At 41.2% G+C, this 19505-nt stretch overlaps 1 protein-coding gene across 1 annotated transcript in view; it reads right to left on the bottom strand.

Moving 5' to 3' along the window:
* SCUBE1 (signal peptide, CUB domain and EGF like domain containing 1) overlaps positions 1-19505 on the bottom strand; it is a 218052-nt gene that overhangs the window by 19584 nt on the left and 178963 nt on the right. Inside the window, exons 10-15 of the mRNA XM_037390251.1 lie at positions 14917-15033; positions 10294-10416; positions 6833-6952; positions 5163-5255; positions 3515-3631; positions 991-1149 (exon numbers count right to left, since the gene is read on the bottom strand). Coding sequence (XP_037246148.1) covers positions 991-1149; positions 3515-3631; positions 5163-5255; positions 6833-6952; positions 10294-10416; positions 14917-15033 — 729 coding nt within the window. The remainder of the gene's footprint in view (positions 1-990; positions 1150-3514; positions 3632-5162; positions 5256-6832; positions 6953-10293; positions 10417-14916; positions 15034-19505) is intronic.

Consider the following 19505-nt stretch of genomic DNA (forward strand, 5'->3'; position numbering starts at 1 on the left):
AGAGGTGCTTAGCCTGCATCACACTACACCTCTGTTTGCTTCACTGTCTTCACATAAATTGTAGAAGCAGCTCACTGTATTCAAAATCAGGCCTTTTAAAGGGACAAGACAATACACTGAGGACCATCAAACTGAGTTTCACAGCCTGTAAGTGCACACTGGGTGCTGAAATCTCTAGCGTTAAGAAATCTGGTTATACCGAGTGCACAGGGAGAGGGCTGCAGAAAGCATCAATCCCATGTGATGTACTTCCAGTTACGTGTTCAGTCTGCCACCACTAACGATTCTGAATTTTCTCTGCCCGTGCTTTAACTCAGTTGATTATGAGTTAAATTCTTCCCACTTTCCTGACCAAAAAATACCTGAATGACACAAAGAAAGGTGCTTTCTGGCATGATTACTGTTAGGATCGCTTGGCTAGTGAGGTACCCCTCAGGGTTAAGAAGCCTGTCTTTGAGGACTGACATGTTTATACAATTCAGTCCACGTTTTCTTCGGCTGGATTTTATAGCATAATGTTCCATCTCATGAATAACTTAGAGCAATTCTTTTTCTTCCTGAAGTTTGTTACGAAAACATGGATTTTCCAAATGTGTGAAAAAAATGTTTGATTCTCAGCCTGAAGTTTCAGCAGCTTACGTTTTCAAGGATATTTTAATTGTTATTGCTGCAAGATTTCTACCTAATCCTTACATTCTCTGTTCATCAATTAACACTTCTGCTGTTTAAAGAAATCAGACTAAATTAAATGACATAACTTGACGCTTTGAAGGAATTTTGCTGCAGGTTCAATCTTTGTTCCTTCGGCTTAATTTCATACCTGATTCTTTTCAATTAAATCTCTGAAACTTTGAGTTTAGAAAGGCTGTTGAATGAGGCTTGTGCTAAAAGGTTTGCGTGGCAGCTTGATGAAACAGCATCAACAAGATGCTAACAACATACTGAGGAACCGAATTCTGATTTCTTTCCACAGACAGATCTTTCACAAACCTGAAATTTCTTCTGACTTCATCTCTACTTCAAACTCTGCAGTGATATGGGATACTTCTTTCGATGGTGACTTGCGGCCTCTGCGTTTTTTCTTGGAGGAATCACACTTGAGATTCACAAAGGTCACCTGGCAGTTGTCTGTACAAGGGAATTGACCTCCTTCATATAAGAGAAGCAACACAGAAAAGAAATCAAGTAGCAGAGTAGCACATGACAGGCTAATAAGCGGTATCTCAGCTGGGTTATCATGAGTGCAGCGACAGGCTTCATAACGTTCTAACATGCACTGTTAGACACCTTCTCTGCGCAGTTTTGGGTTTGTTCATTTTGCTACTCAATGCAGGAGGCAAATATAGTGTGGTGATGCTCAGCTGCACCGTGGTACCTCTAATGCCTATAATTGCTTGTCTTTTTTTCTGCAAAAGGATTGGAAAGGTCTTTACAGAAATTAGTTAAGATTAGCAATACTACATACAGTCATTTGATGGTTAAACAAAGCAAAAGAGTAAATTTTCGTCAATTCATGAGAGTGGCAGGCCTGGGCCTCTAGAAACTAACAGCATGTATGCCATCTCTTTCAACAATGACAATCACCAGATATCAAAGGTTTTAAAAGCCTTTCATTGGGAGGTCACGAAAATATATTGTAAGGCTTTATCTGAGGGGAAATCATGGAATCATTTAGGTTGGAAAAGACCCTTAACATCATCAAGCCTGTTAACCTAACACTACCAAGTCCACCACTAAACCATGTCCCTAAGCACCACACCTACACATCTTATAAATACCTCCAGGGATGGTGACTCAACCACCTCCCTGGGCAGCCTGTTCCAATGCCTGACAACCCTTTCGGTGAAGAAATTTTTCCTAATGTCCAATCTAAACCTCCCCTGGTACCATTTGAGGCCATTTCTTCTCATCCTATCAGGAGCCTGATAGGAACTGAATGCCCTTGTCAATTATGTGTAACAAGTGAGGAGAAAGGCCACAATCAGCTGGGACACAATCACATAAGCATCCTCCTCCTATATAAAGAAATCTATGTGAAAAACACCCTTTTTGTAATAGGTGATGGACCTTCCAGGTCAGGGAGAAATTTCTAGCACTCAAGCCACCAGAAGGATTTCATTGCAAGTGTGTGATTGTGTGATATATTCTTATGGTTAGACCCAGAATTTCAGATGACATAAGCACAAAGTAAAGCAAGCAAAGGACAAGGAAATGCATCCAAGAAAAACATTCCTATGGTGACTGTATGGACCAAAAAAATCAACTTCTATGACTCCAAAAATGAGTCTGATAATCACATCTTACTGAAATAAGACAATACATAAGGACAAGGTAAGCATGTTGATAACTGAGATTTGTTTTAAGCCAATACTTGGAAAATTAGAGAGATAAATGTCTAGATTGAGGGTAAAGATAAAACTTGAGTCTAAATTTTAAAAATAAAATCTTTAAACCATTAGCATTTTCTTAGGATAGCTATTTTTACTCTCTGTTCAGGGCTCATATATGACTCCTCACTTGCTAGCAAAAGTGGTGGTAAGACAGATTCACAACAGAGAATATATCACCAGCAGACATTTGCTGTAAGCTGCTAATTTGCTTTAAGCAACAATACGAGCTGTTGCAATTACTCAGTCAATACTGTGTATTAAAATCTAGAAAATCTGGAGTTAATATTAAATTTAAATGAGCTCCAAATCTTTTAAGCTGTGGAAATGCACAGCAGTAACACCCAAATACTCTTTACATGTCCCTGTCATGGTATCAAGGGGATAGAGAACAAGAAATAAATGTCATGAAGACCTGTTAAATACATATAACTTTTAAGATCTCTTTTTTGTTCAACTTTGAAAGTGATGGTCAAAACTAAAAATAATAAAACCACATATCTAGTCACAGTGAGTTTTAAAAACATTTGATTACTTTGATTCAGTCTGACACAAACTTTTATTAATTTCAGATTTTTGGTAATTATGTCTAAACGTTCTAAATATTTTTTCTAACATCGTAACTGCTCACTCCAGCATCACAAAAGATCTAAGGCTGTGTAACATCAGATTTTGGTTACAAGTTTCCCTCTTAGTGATTGTCTGTGGTGCTGCAATGGAATACTAAGCCAGCAAAAGCAAATAAATAATAGCTTTTGGTTTTTTTTATAAACCTCATTTGGGAAAATTAAACCAAACCAAGCTGACATTGTTTCATGTAACTTTACATTGGTCACAGCTTCTTGTCTCAGCGTATTTCCAATGCCAGAAAAAGAATCAGCTTAATTCCAAACTCTTTGAGCAAAGATTTTTCAAAGCAACCGGTGACATTTCAGCACCGTTAGATCCAAACCCAAGGCACTGTTCAGCTCGAGTATGAACCTTGGCCTGAACTTAAATTCAGATCCAAATATGAAAACCATTACTTTTTTTTTTCCTGTCTGCAGTGTGAAAACAAAATATGCAAACAAGGAAGCAAACGAACAAAAAATTAGAATGCTGTTTACATGTTAGAAGAAACCACATACCTAAAACAGCTTGCTTCCCAGAATCTTTTGTTTTTTCTTTGCTGCGAGGCCGTAAATGGCACTTTGCATCTTTAATTTTAAAACGAGCTTTCTGCTTGATTGGAGGAGCTAATGAATCTGTTGATGTAAAGTAAAAAAGCTATCATTTGGCATGCACATGAAAAGAAGTCTGAAACTTATTTTTAAAAACAGACTCAAAAGTCTTCTTCTGACATAGAAAAGAGATAGCCCAAGAGTTATATACCTTGTACAAAAGGATCCATTTCGATAAGTTTATTTGTTCACATAAGCGCTTACTTTTGAGGCCATGAAGTTCAATGTATTTGCTAGTATTGCACATGCTCTGCACATATGCTTCCCCTCCAGCAGGCCAGCACATCTTGGTGGAAATTGGGTGAATGTGTCTCTTACTACGAAAAAGGTTAATTCTTATATTTTTTTCTGAGTCTCTGTCTATGACTTCCCATGTTACTTGGCTGTAGCTCTGCTCTTGCTAATGCCAACCAGGAATAAGATTAATTCAGTGAAGCTATGCTGTGGGCAGTTGAAAACCATCCAAAGGAAGCGTCTTTATTTGCCTGCGGTCTATGGCTTGGAAGCTTTATTCTCCAGATTTAAATCCAAGCCAGTTACACCTTGTGACTTTAGATGCTGTTACACAGCCAAGCACTGCTTAGGAAATGTAGCTGCTGGCTGGGTTCCTCACAAAGTCCATGGTGGAAAAGGCTGGGCCTGGCCCATCACCTGCCAGCTGCCGCGGGATGCCCACCAGGTGCGGCGCGGTTGTCGGTAGGTGCCACAGTGTGGGTCCCTTTTTCTTTGGGATGGCTTTGCCACAGCAGGACTATGGAGGTAGCCTGCCCTGGTGCCACAGGCAGACACATCTGCTGCTGTGTCACCTCACTCCACAGCTTATCTCCCAAAGCATTCCAAATAGAGCAGATACGTGGCTAGAGAGCTGGCAAGTTGGAGAGAAGTACAGCAGGCAATGATACATGAGGTGGGCTGACACTTCCCACTGCTGGATGCTGTTTCAGCTGCTTCTGATTTTGCTAGATTTCAACCATTTTGAGCTGAACTTTTTTCGAGGCTATCAGCTTAAAGATGCAGTTTGAAATCTTTCTGCAAAAATAATTCAGCTATTCCTGAGAACAGGATGAATGACACACAGTACGTGCTCATAAAAGTATCATAACCTTTTTATCGGGAATCCCCGGTAGAAGGGTCTGTGCTCCTAAGGAGGGACTTTGCAGGTGGGGAATGGGACACACCGTAGCCTTCTGCTCTTTCTTGTGTTACTGACAGGCCCCCTCTGGGTCACTTCCAAGCCTGGGAAGAAATGCCATTCTGATATGCCTTGGTGGACTCTGGGAAGTAGACGTTTGTCCTTACTGAATATATCTCAAACCTCCACCACTCCTGTACAGACCTACCAAGGCAACACCACACTGGACGGCCACTGAGCACGCTCCAGCCCTCAAGGAGAGGCTTCAGAAAAGCGAGTAGGTGCACGATGAAACGCAGGCTACCTTAATTCTGACCCTGTGTAACTCAAGAGCTGTACACCTTGCAGCTCACGAATGGCCTGGGGGACCTCCATCACCCACCTCCGAGACACCAAGGCCCAGGTGAGCAGGCGGGCACCTACCTGCGCAGCTGGGCAGCGTCGCGTTGCGTTTCTGCTGAGCTTTGCCTTGCTGGACGGGGACGCCACAGCTCAGCGTGTAGCTGTTCTCCGAATCTGCGGGGCAGAATGCAGAATCAGCACATGTGGCAACAGCCTCACAAAGCATCTGCTCCCCTTGGCACCCCCTGCATTGATGTTCAGTGCTTGAACCAAGTGCTAAATAAGGAGGGGTTTTCAGTGCTGAACCTGGATTTTAAACAGCTGAAATAGTTTGCCAAAGGCTACTGCTTCACAGTGTTGACTATAAGTTTTGTTTCTTCCAGCACTGAAATGTTACATTTTATAAACAATGTGGCATGAGGTTAGCTGTAAATAATTCCATGGTGCACAAGCAGAGAATATTTTGTGTTTTTCCACAGCAGAGCCCTTGCACATTGATCATCTCTACAGTTTTTTAAAAAAACTTACTTTCATAATAATTTTAGCTTCGGATTCTGACAGGATTTATTGGCAGAAACAAAAAATAACATACTTAGAACCATAACAGGGTTTACATATTGCACAGATAAAACTGTGGATTGTTGCATACAAATTAGATAAATGCACAGTTCCAGTGCTAAACTGAAAATAAAGTGTGAACAGCTCTACTGCATGTAATGCCAGGACTAACATGAAAAGTAGAGAGATTCTTGTGGAAAATAATCGTGTCAGAACCAGAACATGTATGAAAAAGCAATAGCGATCCCCCTGCCCCACCTGCCCTGCAAAACTGTGTAGATGGAAAATTACATGTAGCAAATGATACAATAAAGGGTGTGTTGTGTGAAATGTCTGTTTCTAATAATAACGCTCTGCTGAACTATTACCATCAAAATTTATTAAACCCCAGCAACTGAATAAATTAATACTGAGAGATCCTTTTTGCCATACAGCCTTTAGAGACAGATTTAGTTGTATCCATTTTGTATGAGACAGTAAGACAGGTTTAAGCTGTTGCTTTGCTCCACAGTGCCCCTGGCTGAGCTGATGGAAGTTTGATGATACCCTGGCTGGTGTGGGAGCTCCATCATGTGCTGTGGCAGCCACAGCACCACATTTCTCAGTGTGTCCCACCCGTCCTTGCCCATCCCTGCCTCAGACTGTGCTTGCCTGGCCGCTCTCCCCTCAGGGGGACCCTCCACTTTGGGATTCGTCTCTTCTCCTGCTCAATTACACAATTACAGGGTATTTTAGGCCACAATGCAGAGTCCATCATTTGAAGCTGATGCCTGAATAGGCACAGGGGACTGCACTCAACTTGCAAAAGATGGTACTAAAAATCAGCAGGAATTCACTGAAATCAACTGTTCATTTTTTCTCTCACTTTTGATGTAGCAATTCAATATATTAATATTTTTCTTTTGCACTCTCCTGGTTAAGGTAAATGTTTCTCTCAGGTTTTGTTAGAATTTCCCCACCCTCGCAAATGACACCTCAAATTAAACAATGAAGGGCCAAACCCCTAATGTAACTGAGAATCAGTTCTTGTATTTAATGATGTGCATGTCTGGCCGAATTTGATTTATAATGATGTTTTTGCTCACTTACAGTTGTCCGTAACAAAAACTAAATGCAAGCATCATGAATACATTAACAGAAGAAAATCATCAAGTTACATTCTAGACTTAGGAGGACAAATACTTTGTACAAACCTGGAACAAAAAGAGTATTGGATGGGCATGAGAGGAAGCAGCTCTCTATGCCTCCTGTCTTGCTACACACCAGCTGAGCCTTGGGAGCTGGTTTGGCATTCGGGAGACATTTCACGGTCTCTGAGGAGGGGAAAAAACCCAAAAGAGAGAAATGAAAAAAAAGAAGTCAGACACTGCCGAACCCAAACCTTGTGCATCTGCTTGCACGCAGTGGTGAGGAGAGGTAGAAGTGGCAACCAAGCAAAATCACAGGCCTAGGCATTTCTGAAATAAGCACACATTAGGGAGAAAATACCTGGATCTGGGTCTTGAGCTTGGACTTGAAAATGAAACTCTTTCACATTTTTAGATGTAAACTCTAGCTCAGTCTTTCCTTCCTATCCTCCACTTTGAGACTGTTCATGTCCAAATCTGCACTCTGGAAAGCAGGTGTGTCTCTAATTAGGAGCACAATTCTGTGTGCACATGTTCATCTCAGAAGCAACAGGTAATGCTGATGACCTGAGGTGCCCTGTCCCCCCTTTTGGAAGCACAGTGCTCTGGTTGAACAGGCCAACTGTCACACGACGTGCAGGAACCACCCTCACAAAGATCTATTTATTTGGGTGACCCCTAAAATGCTATTTTTCACTTCTCACTCTGACTCTCGCAGACTTTTTAATTGTAGCTCCATGTTGTAGCTTCTGGAAGTAGAAAACTTGCCAGCCAGGCAGGGGTAAGGCAGGACATGCTGGGATAGAGATGGATAGTCCCACCGGTCCTTTCAGCCACTGCTGAAACGCCCCAGGCAATGCTAAAGGGACAGTGACACACACAGGCATCAGCCATTTCTCATCAGCGCCCACCGCACGAGGCACATTGCAGCTCGTGGATGGAAGTACCCAGCTTCTCCACTTGGCTTCACGGCAGGATGAAGACAAGTATCTTGCAGGTCTCACAAGCTGGTCTTCATATTTGGGTAAGGGATCGTTTGTGTTTTAGCTGAAACTACATAAGGTTATTAGGAATTGTTGGACCAGTCCCTGTGCTTCGCCCTGAGATGATGATATGCCACTGATAATTACAATCCTGCATTTATTTTAATTTGACATCTCTTGGGACCGAAGTGTTACTCAAGTACATCTTTCTTCACACAAACAACGAGGTTCATTCTTGGCTGCAGCTGACAGGTGCCACCACTACCTGCGCTGAGGCAGCCTCACCGCTCCCTCCTTTCCCCCAGAGATTCAGCCTCTTCAAGCGGGTATTTCACATGGCATCAGCTGGTTAAATCTCAGCCAGGTGTCTGCAGAGCAGTTCTTGCTTCAGCCCCGTAAAATGCCTGTTCAGTATATATATGCTTTTTTGCCAGCTGTTCCTTGCTGCTTCTTCCAAGCGTGCTCACCTTACGGGATGGGCTTGGCGGACTCTTGTTTTGCTCATGGCTGATTGTACTACTGCAAATGTCATTTTCCCTACCTGTCAGCTCACCACTAAACCACTTCAAGGTAGGGGGGAGATCAGAGCTGCAGCAGCCAGACTGGTCTGGGTCCACTAGGGTTTGGGAAGAGCCTAGTAAAGCTGGTATGAAACAGGGCAATTCAAATGTGGTAGCTGGAATGAGCCTTGGCTTGAGTGCAGAGGATGGGTCCCAGCAGCCACCAGCTGGTTCATGTTCCTGGCCTAACTGCTGTTTAAATATAAATATATAAAAGTCCCTTAAACACGCCTGATGTTCACATCTCAAATATGGGAACAATCATCCTCCACTTACCTCCCTCCTAAGGTCTTTTATGTTGCTTTGGTGATGTTTTTAAAGAAACTATTTCTTTGGACTGAGAAGACAACATAAGTGCAAAGTGTCATTGTTGAGCAAAAGAGGATTTTGTAATTGCAAATGTCTCCAAATCATGTGGCATTCAGGATCACAAAATACCATTCTCCCTCTTTTTGTTGTGCTTTTATAACAATATAGAATGCAGTTTCCTCTAAACAATGTTGGTAATAAAGGCAGGTGATCAGCAGGGAGATGACACTCATTTTAAGCCTCACTAAATTCATCAAATAAAACGGTGTGTATCAATAGAGAAGGGTGTTCTATTTTCCGTCTCCCAACTGAATATTACAAATAACGAAGAGAAATTTTAAACTAGGAAAATATTTTCAATACAGCCTCCTAACGTAGGGACAGAATTCTCAGTAGGTTGAGAGGGAATACAGCACAAACCATCTGTGGTCTGCGTACTAGACCTCAACAAATTTTAGTCCCTGCTGTTAGTTTACAAACTCCTTTTCAGAGGACTAATGGGTACATTGCAAGGGAGACCCAGCGGATAACTAAATAAACAAAGGTAAAATTTCTTATTCCTACCGTACTTAGTTCTCTATATAGTAGGGAAGGTAATATATGTAAAGGTAAGCGAAGAACAAAGTGCTTGGTTGTAGTTAGGAAGAAAGTCAGTGGCAAAGGCTGAAACCCAACTTGAGATACTTGCCCACCCCCCCACCCCACCCTGTTTACATAGTGCTTTCCATACTGCTGTATCCAAGGGAGAAAATGCCACGATTGCATGATCATACAAGAGGCCAGTGCGGTGGTCTCCAGCCCAGACTACAGTGCTTTCCATCAGTATGTACAGAGATTCCCACGTAAGCTCCCACCCTGTCTTGTTCTGTCTTGTTCCCAGTTAGGTATTAGGCATTGGCCCCAGATGTTATTCATGGTTAAAAAAAATCAACAAACAAACAAAACCTCACAACCTAAATTTGACTATGAAAGACCTAAGTTGTGCTATTCCCATTAAAAACGTGAAAATGGAACTAAAACTTCACAGAAAATAGTTTGAATAGCTGTAGCCATTCAGGTCAAGATTTTCTGTGCTTCAAATAAAACTCCAGAAAAAAAGTCGTCTGTTTAAAGGATACAGAAATTCAGATCTGCCACAACATAAGTGGCACTACCAGCAAGTGCCGTAATTTTAGTGGGTTCAGGATTTGAGCTCATTGCAATTAATACCTTTGGCACAGCTAGTGTCAGTATTTTGTATTAAGCAGGATACCTTTGGGGCATGGTGCTGTGAATATAGATATTAACCTGAATACCATGCCCTACCTGTAAACAGGTACTCTTAGAGGGAAACAGAGTTATAACTGAAGTCATAGAGGTGGACAAAGGACAAATTTAGGACAAAAGTATAAAATACATAAAATAAGATGACTTAGATTTGTGTGAATGGACTTGTAAAATAAAAAAAAAATCAACACCAATAAAATCCAATGTATCGCCCGTTCTCTTATCTACCTGCAGTTATATCCTAGCCCATGGACCCCCATAGGATCAGGTATTATCTGAGTTTATAAAATGAATTTCAGGATCTATATTGTGAAAATGCAGCATCCCTCAGACAAATCCACAGGATTTTCCACTCCTGGAGAACAGGAGCATTACCACAGTCACCTCTGAGTCAGCCTCCCGCACTTACCAATGCAGTCCTTTTTATTCCAGTGCAGTTTCTTTCCAGGTGGACAGACACACTCATAGCTCCCCATTGTATTAAGACACCCATAGTCACAGCTACCATTGCTGATGCTGCATTCATCAATATCTGAATGTAATTAAAGTTGAGAAAAGTATTAACCATATGTACACATATATACTGTGCATTAAAATATTATGCACATAAGGATACCTGTTCCCACTATAACTTTTATATGTAAGTTTATATAAACATGTATAAATGCAGAAAATACTCATGTCAAACAATTTTAGTGCATATTGCATGGCTTTGTCCTTAGACACATGTATAGCTCCTACTCTTTCAAGGATTTATGCATATGATACAATTTACGTGCCAGGCCTAGTTACACTGAAATTCTTGGAAGTACTTACAAGATACAAAACATGCTCGAAAGTCTCTGTAGCATCTGGACAATAATGAATATTGCATTATATGGAAAAATGTCAAAGGCATAAAACATCTGTGAGATTAGATCACTTTTGCATAACAGGGAGATAAATTCTCCATAGTTATTCACAGAGTTTGCTTTTAGAAATGATTCAGATGGAGGAGGAAACTATATATTTGATAGGAACCTAGAAGCTGAAGTGTAGTTTACTTAGTTTGCTACTCCCCAAATAAAAATGAAAGGTAAAAGCTTGCAAGAAGGCAAAGTAATTACCAGATATGTTATCACTGATATTCCACATGAAATCTTTCAGCTTTTGATACACTGGAAAAGTTTTTAGTCAATATGAGTTTATGTTTTTAGTTCATGCAATCAGCATTTATACACTTGTGCCGACATGGCCGATCTCTCCTCTCCTCTCCTCCCACTGCTAGGAAGGATGTTTATCCATCATGCTCAACAGGAGTTGTGCTGCCATGTACTCACCTCTGGATCACATGCAGGCACACTAGATAGCACAGGCCAAAACTGTCATGTGGTATCTGAGCCATCAGTTGCACATTGCTGCTCCAGACTCTCTAATTTACTAGTATGGCCATAACATAAAAGCCCTTGTCATGAACCACAGCCCTGTTATTTTAGGCACTGCACTAACCTCAACAACAAGTGGTTTCTGCCCTGTGAATGCAGCTACCCATCTGCTTGCTGAACAGTAGCGTTACTGCAATGGACTTAACGAGGCACAAAGGTTGCCCATTTGACATTCTGGTCAAATGAGCCAGAATGGCACCAAATCAACATGAGATGTTCTGAATTGCTGGCTTAACAACAGGCCTCAGAATGTAACTGTAGGGGGAAAATTGTCAACGTGTTTCTAAGGGAGGTCTGGCCATAAATGCTCACAGGCTGCGTCTAACTGCCTTTCCAAACCATGCCTGAGGCCAGGCTTGAGTTCTGATTGCTGTGTGCCTGGCACTGTGGGAATCCATGGGGTTTGCAGGAACACAGTCGGAGTTCAGGCCAGTTCTGCCCAGTGTTGAAGCCCAGTGATCCCATCTGAAGCCGGGGGGTGATGTGCAGGTCGGAGGTGGGACTGATGAGGGACTGGGCTCAAGCACACGCTTAGACCCTGTACTGGTTAACATACACAGCCCCGCATGTATTAGCGAAGTTTTCCTCTGGCATCTTGGGACATTTGATGGGAACATGGGAGTATTTACTGGGGCAGCTGCTGGAGTGCAGAAACAACTTTCTTTTTCTGATGCAAGATTTTAGCCTGTGTGGTTAAGCAAAAATGCAGAAAACATGGAGTACATGCATAAAAGAAACAGAGGAAGACACCCTAATATGACAGGCATGTTTCTAGACAACGTTATGGTTTTTGGATCAGACTCAGGACTTGTGAAGGTCAGCACTTCCGAAATCGGACAAACTATTCAAGTAGAAACAGATAGTTCCAGAAAAAAACTTTCTGGAAAATTTTGTACATAGTGGTCAGGCTTACGCTGAGTGGGACCTACTTGTGAACCCATACTTTGAAACACACATTTAGTCCACAGTGCTCCTGCCACTGAGCTCTGGCTGAGCTGTTCGAACCCAAGCTCTCGATGTTAAGTACCTCAGCCCAGAACCAAGCTCCTGAAGAAGCAGCTGAATTCCCAAAGGCATTAAATGGTTCAGCAAGTTCTACCAACTTCCCTAAGGTCACTGAACGAGCCAATATGTACTGCAAGCAGGACTTTACATAAACAGGTGGGGTAAGTGCTAGCACTGTCCTATAAGATTCGCTTATGACACATGACTGTTATTACAAGAGATGCCATGAAAAGGATCCCAGACAGAACAACAAGGGCTGCCCCTCGGCATGGAAGGCCCAGAACACGGACACTCCCACATGGTTTATTCCTTCCCCTCTAGGGCAGCAAGATGGAGAGAAAGCTTTCTAACAGGCAAGCTTACACCAAATCTTTTTGAAGGTTCTCATTACTTCTCCCTAGTTTTGACTTCTGCTCAGTGCCACACGGATGGCAGCCAGGATAAGTTATTTGTTCCACTGTAAACATCACTCTCCAGGGGCTGACTAAAACTAATGATAGGCCTGGACCAGTCTGGGTTCAGAGCTGTGGCTCTGGACCTGCCCATTACGGATTAATGCAAGAGGTTTGGATCTGGTTATATTTCTGCCCAAGGCTCAGCACTGAGTATTTCCAGTTAGAGTTTTCGTCCTATTTCAGTCTTATTTAAAAGATGAAGCTGGACTGACGCTAAAAAATATTTAAAGACTGAGGCTGAACACCAAACTTTGAGGCTTTCCCTAAACTGACACATACATTAAGTCATTAAGGAATTAACAGTGAAACTGAAGATCAGTCTCTCCACACCCCACACAGCATAGGTCCTCCAAACTTTCAGACTAATTTTTCTTTCAGATCTGCCCTCAAGTGGAATATTTTTTCCAAATTCTTTCCTCAGACAGACTCCTATTTCTCTTTCTGCTTGCCTCTACTATACAGTGAATTAATTTGTTACTTATGCTGCTCTATACAAGGGACACCAGAATACACCTCCTACACCTTTCTCCCAAGGAGAAGCCAGGCGGTGATATCATTAGCAGTGTCTCACTTTAACCCTACAAAACCAGGTGAGCTCAGCACTCAGACAGAAGCGAGGAGTTAGCATCTGTTTCTGTTGTATCAGTTTGCATGGCACAAACTGAACCACATGGGAGTGGAAAAAACATAAGCCTTTAGCTGCACCTTTTTGGCTCAGTCTGTAGCATGATTTACTTAGGAATACATAGAGGGTAACTCTTGCATATAAGATGTACCGCAATGCTTGTTCCACAAAATAAGAACCATTAGGGCCCAATGCTATTCTCAGCAATTCCTCCAGCATGCTTTCCTTGGGCTAAGTCCGACTCAGGTCAGAGGCTGGCCTGAATACATGACTTTTGTGGATTTAAAGTGAGGGCTTTGTTTACAGTATGATGCAAGGTTTACTTAGTTAGCATCTTGAATAATTAAATAATTTACTATTAACCATCTTTTAACCAGACAAATCCATTTAGTCTTACATTTAAAAATAGCATGGAGAGTTTCTTTTGCATCAGTATTTTCTAACAAGTTATTTAGATTCAGGGCTTTCAGGTTATATTATAATTTTCTCTTTTCACTTTTGCTTGTGTAACGCTGACCTGATTGGTTAAAAGGATAATTCAGACTGATACACTTAAACAAATCCCTCAAAAACTCCCTTTGCTCTCCTTTGACCAGTGTTCTGAACACAATCAAAATCTACCCTACTTATTAAACGTTCAGGCAGGAGAACACAGTGATTCCTGGGGGCGTTAGCCAGGCCAGTAGCAGGCAGTCTCATACTGTGATACCCTTGGCAAATACTGGATTTGACTGCTCTGAAATTCTCCTGCCTTGATGAAGTTGAACTTGAACCTCTAATTTGGTCACTGTGGTAATACTGCCCTACAATGCACTTTAAAAATATCCCTCTCCTGGATAACAAACATTACAGCACCAATTCTTTCCAGTTATGCAGAAAGGCTGAAGAGCTGAAGTAGATCCACAGAAGATGGGAAGCAAGTACCCCACAGCCCTCTGTTATGAGTTTCACAGGCAGTCTGTGTTGCAGACTGGTAAGGACAAATATCAGTAGAGCCAAAATTTGCAAACTTTCTAAAACTGACATCCTTCTCCTGTTCTCTTTGTTGCCCATCACACAGAAGCCTTCCTTCTGTAAATACAATTGTGACTAACCTCACTCCCATGGAAGTACTGATTGGTACTCTGCACTTGTAAACTCTGTAAGGAAGCTTGCCCTGTACAGTGCAATGAACCTCAGCCGTGAGGCTGCTTTGGAACGGCTGTGGAAGAACGGCTGCATCCATGCAGCTGTGGATGCAAGTGTCACAGCTGCAGGCTTCTTCCCTATACTGAGGCTGCTATGTACCACCATGAAAAAATGCCAGGACACTGTTTTTTATTTATGCTATTCTCCTGGGAATGCTTCAGTAAATTTGAGATGCTGAAATTTTGGTCAAAAATAGCTCATGCTGTTTTACCTTTATTTTAACTTTATTGGTTCATTATCTTCTATTCTAAAATTTTCAGCTAAAGAACGTGGGCCTCAATAAACAGTTCACAAAGCAAGCAAACAAACAGATAAGCAAAACTCTATTTCCAAACCTCCACAGTGCGTCAGTCCGTACAAGGTGTAGCCTTTATGGCAGAGACATTCAAAGCTTCCAGGGTAGTTGATGCAGGTGTGATCACAGGTCCTTTCGAAGGAACACTCATCTATATCTGAATTCACAGAAAAAGCATTATGATATTAGAATTCAGTTAAACTGAATGGCTGGAATTTCACATGCTGTTGCAACATCTTGTTACTGATCAAATATCAGGTATCATCCCCGGTAAGATCTGAATGAAATATCATTCTCATTCCTCTGGTGCCTTATAAAGAAAGGACTTGCAGGTACATGAAGAAAGGTAAGAAAGAATTTAAGAAAAACCATGAAGCCTGTATTACATATGTTCACCATTAGATGGCAACCTTTAACTTCTGATCATATTTACCCAGCAGGGCTGCGGGGGTATTCAGGTTTTGGGAGGTTAGCGGCACAAAGGAAAAAGGTTTTGGGTTCAATCAAGTAATTCCCTCTTTCACTGACCATTCCTCTGACATCTTACACACCAGGACAGGGAGTCGCTCACAGACTTGCAAGACTGCACAGACTGTTGCACAGCTGCATGGGGGTAACCAAACTACTGCCCGAGAGTAAGGCGGAATCAGGGATGGACACAGGACATCTTAGTCCAAAGTCCACATTCTACCTAATGCAAGAAAATTTGACCTCTTCCCCTTAAAAAAGCCGGGCAGCTCCAAGTATCACTGCTCACTAATGTGAACTCCTTATTTACATAGGCTCTTCCATCCAGCAGCCTATGAAGAAAGCAATTAACAGCACATTGCTTCAAAGAGTACAAAGGTTTTGCTGAGCAGGGTGATACAAAGGTTTATTTGACAGCAGGCATGACAGAATGGACTTGCTGAAAACTGTTACATTAAAGGTACCTTAAATAGCAGTGTGTGCAAAATATCGACACTTTTAAGTGAATTTTATCCTCAAACAACTGTTTTTTTAAAATCCTCTTCAGAGATTAATTTTTCTGTTAAAAGTCAGAGATATTAATACAATGGCATTATTTGAGAGTCGTAATTTCAACAAATCTACTTCCTCCTATATTCCCAAGGTATAAATAGTACATGCTTAGAAAGCTGTGGGTGCTTGAAAAAACTTGAAAACTCACCAGTACTTAAGGGTATGCTACCCAATTCCTACATCCAAGTAATATTTATAAAGTTTTGATATTTAATGAAACATTCTAGGACTCATCCTGCTATTATAAATGCAAATAGTTAACTTCAAGAACTATAAAATTAAGATTTTGTGTATGTGTCCACAAACACAGTATCTGTGAGCATTTATGCACAAATTTAGAATGTTGTAAACATCTATATTTTATATTATTTCCAATTTAAAATGTTTCAAAACATTCCGATGAAAGAGAAATCACAATGTGGAAAGCAACTGTTCAGGCAAATGCATAACAAAATTAAACACATGAACAAAAATCCATGCTATCCAGTTTTACGTGTGCATGACAATCACTTGTTACGGTCAAGTAGCAAAAAAAGGACAAACAAGATTTTATCTTTTTTACATCTATTAAATTTTTAATGCATATTTTCCCATGCATTTTAAAATATCATTATTTGTGTCCTGAAAGTAATTTCTTTTTAAGGTTTCCTTTATAGTCTTGGAAATATGCGGCTTTTGAATACACATAAATGGCAAACTGTTTCAGTTTTCTCTAAATAAATACATTAAAAAAATAATTTGGGAATGAACACTGCAGTTATAGTTTTAAAGGATTTTTAATGCATAAGAAGCCAAATCATACAGCATGGTTTCATTCATGTGTAACCTTGCTCACTGTATGGTATTGCAGGAAATTTACAAAAGCAGTTCATTTTCTGGCCTCTGACCTACCTTAGAAGGTTTTTTCACAAATAATTTCATATTTCTCAACAGTGATCTTAACCTGTACTAGTTTAGTCAGTGGGGTTTACGCATTGCTTTCACACATGCTGCTCTGTGTTGTTACATACTATGGCTTAGGCCTTTACAGGTTTTTCTTCACATTAAGAAGGACGCATATCCCTCTTTGCCTGTGGAAATAACAGTCTGCCTAATAATATGACCTGTCATCTGCTTGCCAAGTAACAGGCACTCAGGATGGACAAATGCATTGCCATTACACGAAATATCAGCTACTCATAAACTTATATTGCTTACGCTGGCTGGCAGAGATGCTGAAACAAACAGTTTTATTATAATATAAAGACTGCTATTAAAAGCTTTTTCACCATTTAAACCCCTCATCCCACCTCCTGCTGCTGTTCTCATAAATTCAACCTCTGCTGAATTCAGCATCTTGCTTTGGCTGACCGAACAGGGAAAGCCTCTGTGCAGATTTTTCCTTGCTCGAACACCAAACCCCTCGGCCCCCTCTCCCCCTCGCTGGTGGAAGGGCTAGGCACTGCCCAGGGGACCAAGCTTTCCACAGCGCCCTGTCTGCAGAATCACCAGTCCCCTGAGGAATTCAGCACTGGTCATAGAAAAGGGAAAAATATGCACCACATACTCTTCACTAAAAGAAACCGGTGGTGTGATACAGGATGCTGAAATCCTCTTGCTTATTTATTTATTTATTTATTTGTACTCTGAAATCTGTGCCCTGGGTAAAAGAAACCCGTGGTGTGATGATACAGGATGCTGCAATCCTCTTGCTTATTTATTTATTTATTTACTTACTTATGTATTTATTTATTTATTTATTTACTTACTTACTTATACTCTGAAATCTGTGCCCTGTGTGCTGTTATTCCCTGGTTCCCAGAAACTTTGAACCTAGGCCTCACACCTTGGTGATGTTCCACAATACTTCTCTGTATTTTCCCTGAAAGGATGTGCTTATTTCCCACCACCTTCACGATACAGGTATAACTCATAAGAGACTGAGGAGCAGGGCGTTACACATGGTCTCACCTTCAGAGCCCTGGGTGTTAAATCCTGCTTACCACACAACTGGGAACAAATGCAGCTAGCTAAATCTCGTCTCCTCTGCACCGACAACACTACATAATCTGGTAGCATTATCTACTGAAGAGAAGCCCGAAAATACAAAAGCAGAGATGTGGCAGGTTACAGGTAGGGAACAGAACAACTAATTTCTCTTTCAGTTTTGTGGTCAACCCTGCCTTCCCCCCTGCAAATGCACATACACACCCAAACACACACACATCTTTGTATTGGGTTGCTCTGAATTTCCCCCCTCCCCCCAAAAAAAACAAATACTGAGAAATTAACTTTCTGGTTCTCATTGCTCTTAAAATGATTTAAAGTTATTTAAGTTAAGTTTCTGAACCGTTTTAACATGAAAAGTCAAAATGTTTTGGTTTGAGGAACTGCAGTGGAAAACTTCAACTTGAGGTTCACGTTTCTACTCTATTTTTAGTTGAATTTGGCATGAATTCACAAATAGTCCAAGCTGTCTCAGAACATTTCAGATTTGCTAATGCACTTATTTGACATCAAAGACATTCCTTTTACTTTCACTTCGTCAAAAATTTGTATCACATTGACCACTGCAATCAGCACGTGCAATTGTGTCATTTCAGCATGTTAAGAGATGTCTTCACAGCTTAACTGTTTGAAGCTTACAGGAATTATGGGGCTAAATTAATCTCCGGTAGTACACAATTAGTATCCTGGCAGAGGCAGGTTTTTTAGGATTACTAATGGTACCATATAAATTCGAAGATGAGGACCTCCCAACTTCAGAGCAGATGATCCAGTGCAAGTGCCAAGTTCAGGGGCTGGAGCAGGTGACCTCCAGAGGTCCCTTCCAACCTCCACCACCGATTCAAATGCCCAGTGGCAGTCCCAGCCTCCTCTAAAAGCACTCTCTTTATGGTGTCCTGTGCTCTGACAGCTCTCCTTCCAGTTGTTGTTTCTGTGATATCAAGGCATCATCACAGGCTGAATGAAGTCCAACATGTTTTCTACCAATCCACGTTCTCATCTCTGAAGAGAATGTCTGAACAGCGGATGCGCTCCTTTATTTTTACCTAAAAGGGGCTCAACTTGAAGAGATTGTTCAATAGAAGAGCAGGATTTCCCTGTGTTTTTGAGGGAAGCAATTGTTGCCAGCAGTGGTCACGCTTGATAATATTTGTTTGGCTCTGTTCCTATTATTTCAAGTCAGCATTTAGATTTTGTTGTTGATTTTTCTATGATACTTAGCTTTTTTTTTTTAGTTCATGCTTTCACACATTAAAGGATCCCATAATGATCTTTATTTTTCTTGAACATAACGTTTGTTAGTAGGTGTCAGATTGTCAGTACTAGAAAGTAAAGTCTTCCACCTATCTCCAGAAGGGAGCTACCACTGATTAAATTTCTTCTACGTTTCCTCACACAGATGTGTCTCAAAGCAGCTCATTTTCCATGTTCATTCAAGTCCCTGCCCTTTCCACTGATGCTGCCAGTAGGCTCCCAATTACAGTAGCACCAATTGTTCTGGTGGTTTGTGTGATGTGGACTCTGACTCATTTGTGGATGTAGAGTGCAGGACACCAAGAAGCCATCACACAGTAATGATTTTTGCTAAATCTGAAACTGAGCTGGATTCCTACCAGAGCTCTG

The sequence above is a fragment of the Falco rusticolus genome, chromosome 5 (genome assembly GCF_015220075.1).
Source record: "Falco rusticolus isolate bFalRus1 chromosome 5, bFalRus1.pri, whole genome shotgun sequence".
NCBI classification, from domain to species: domain Eukaryota; kingdom Metazoa; phylum Chordata; class Aves; order Falconiformes; family Falconidae; genus Falco; species Falco rusticolus.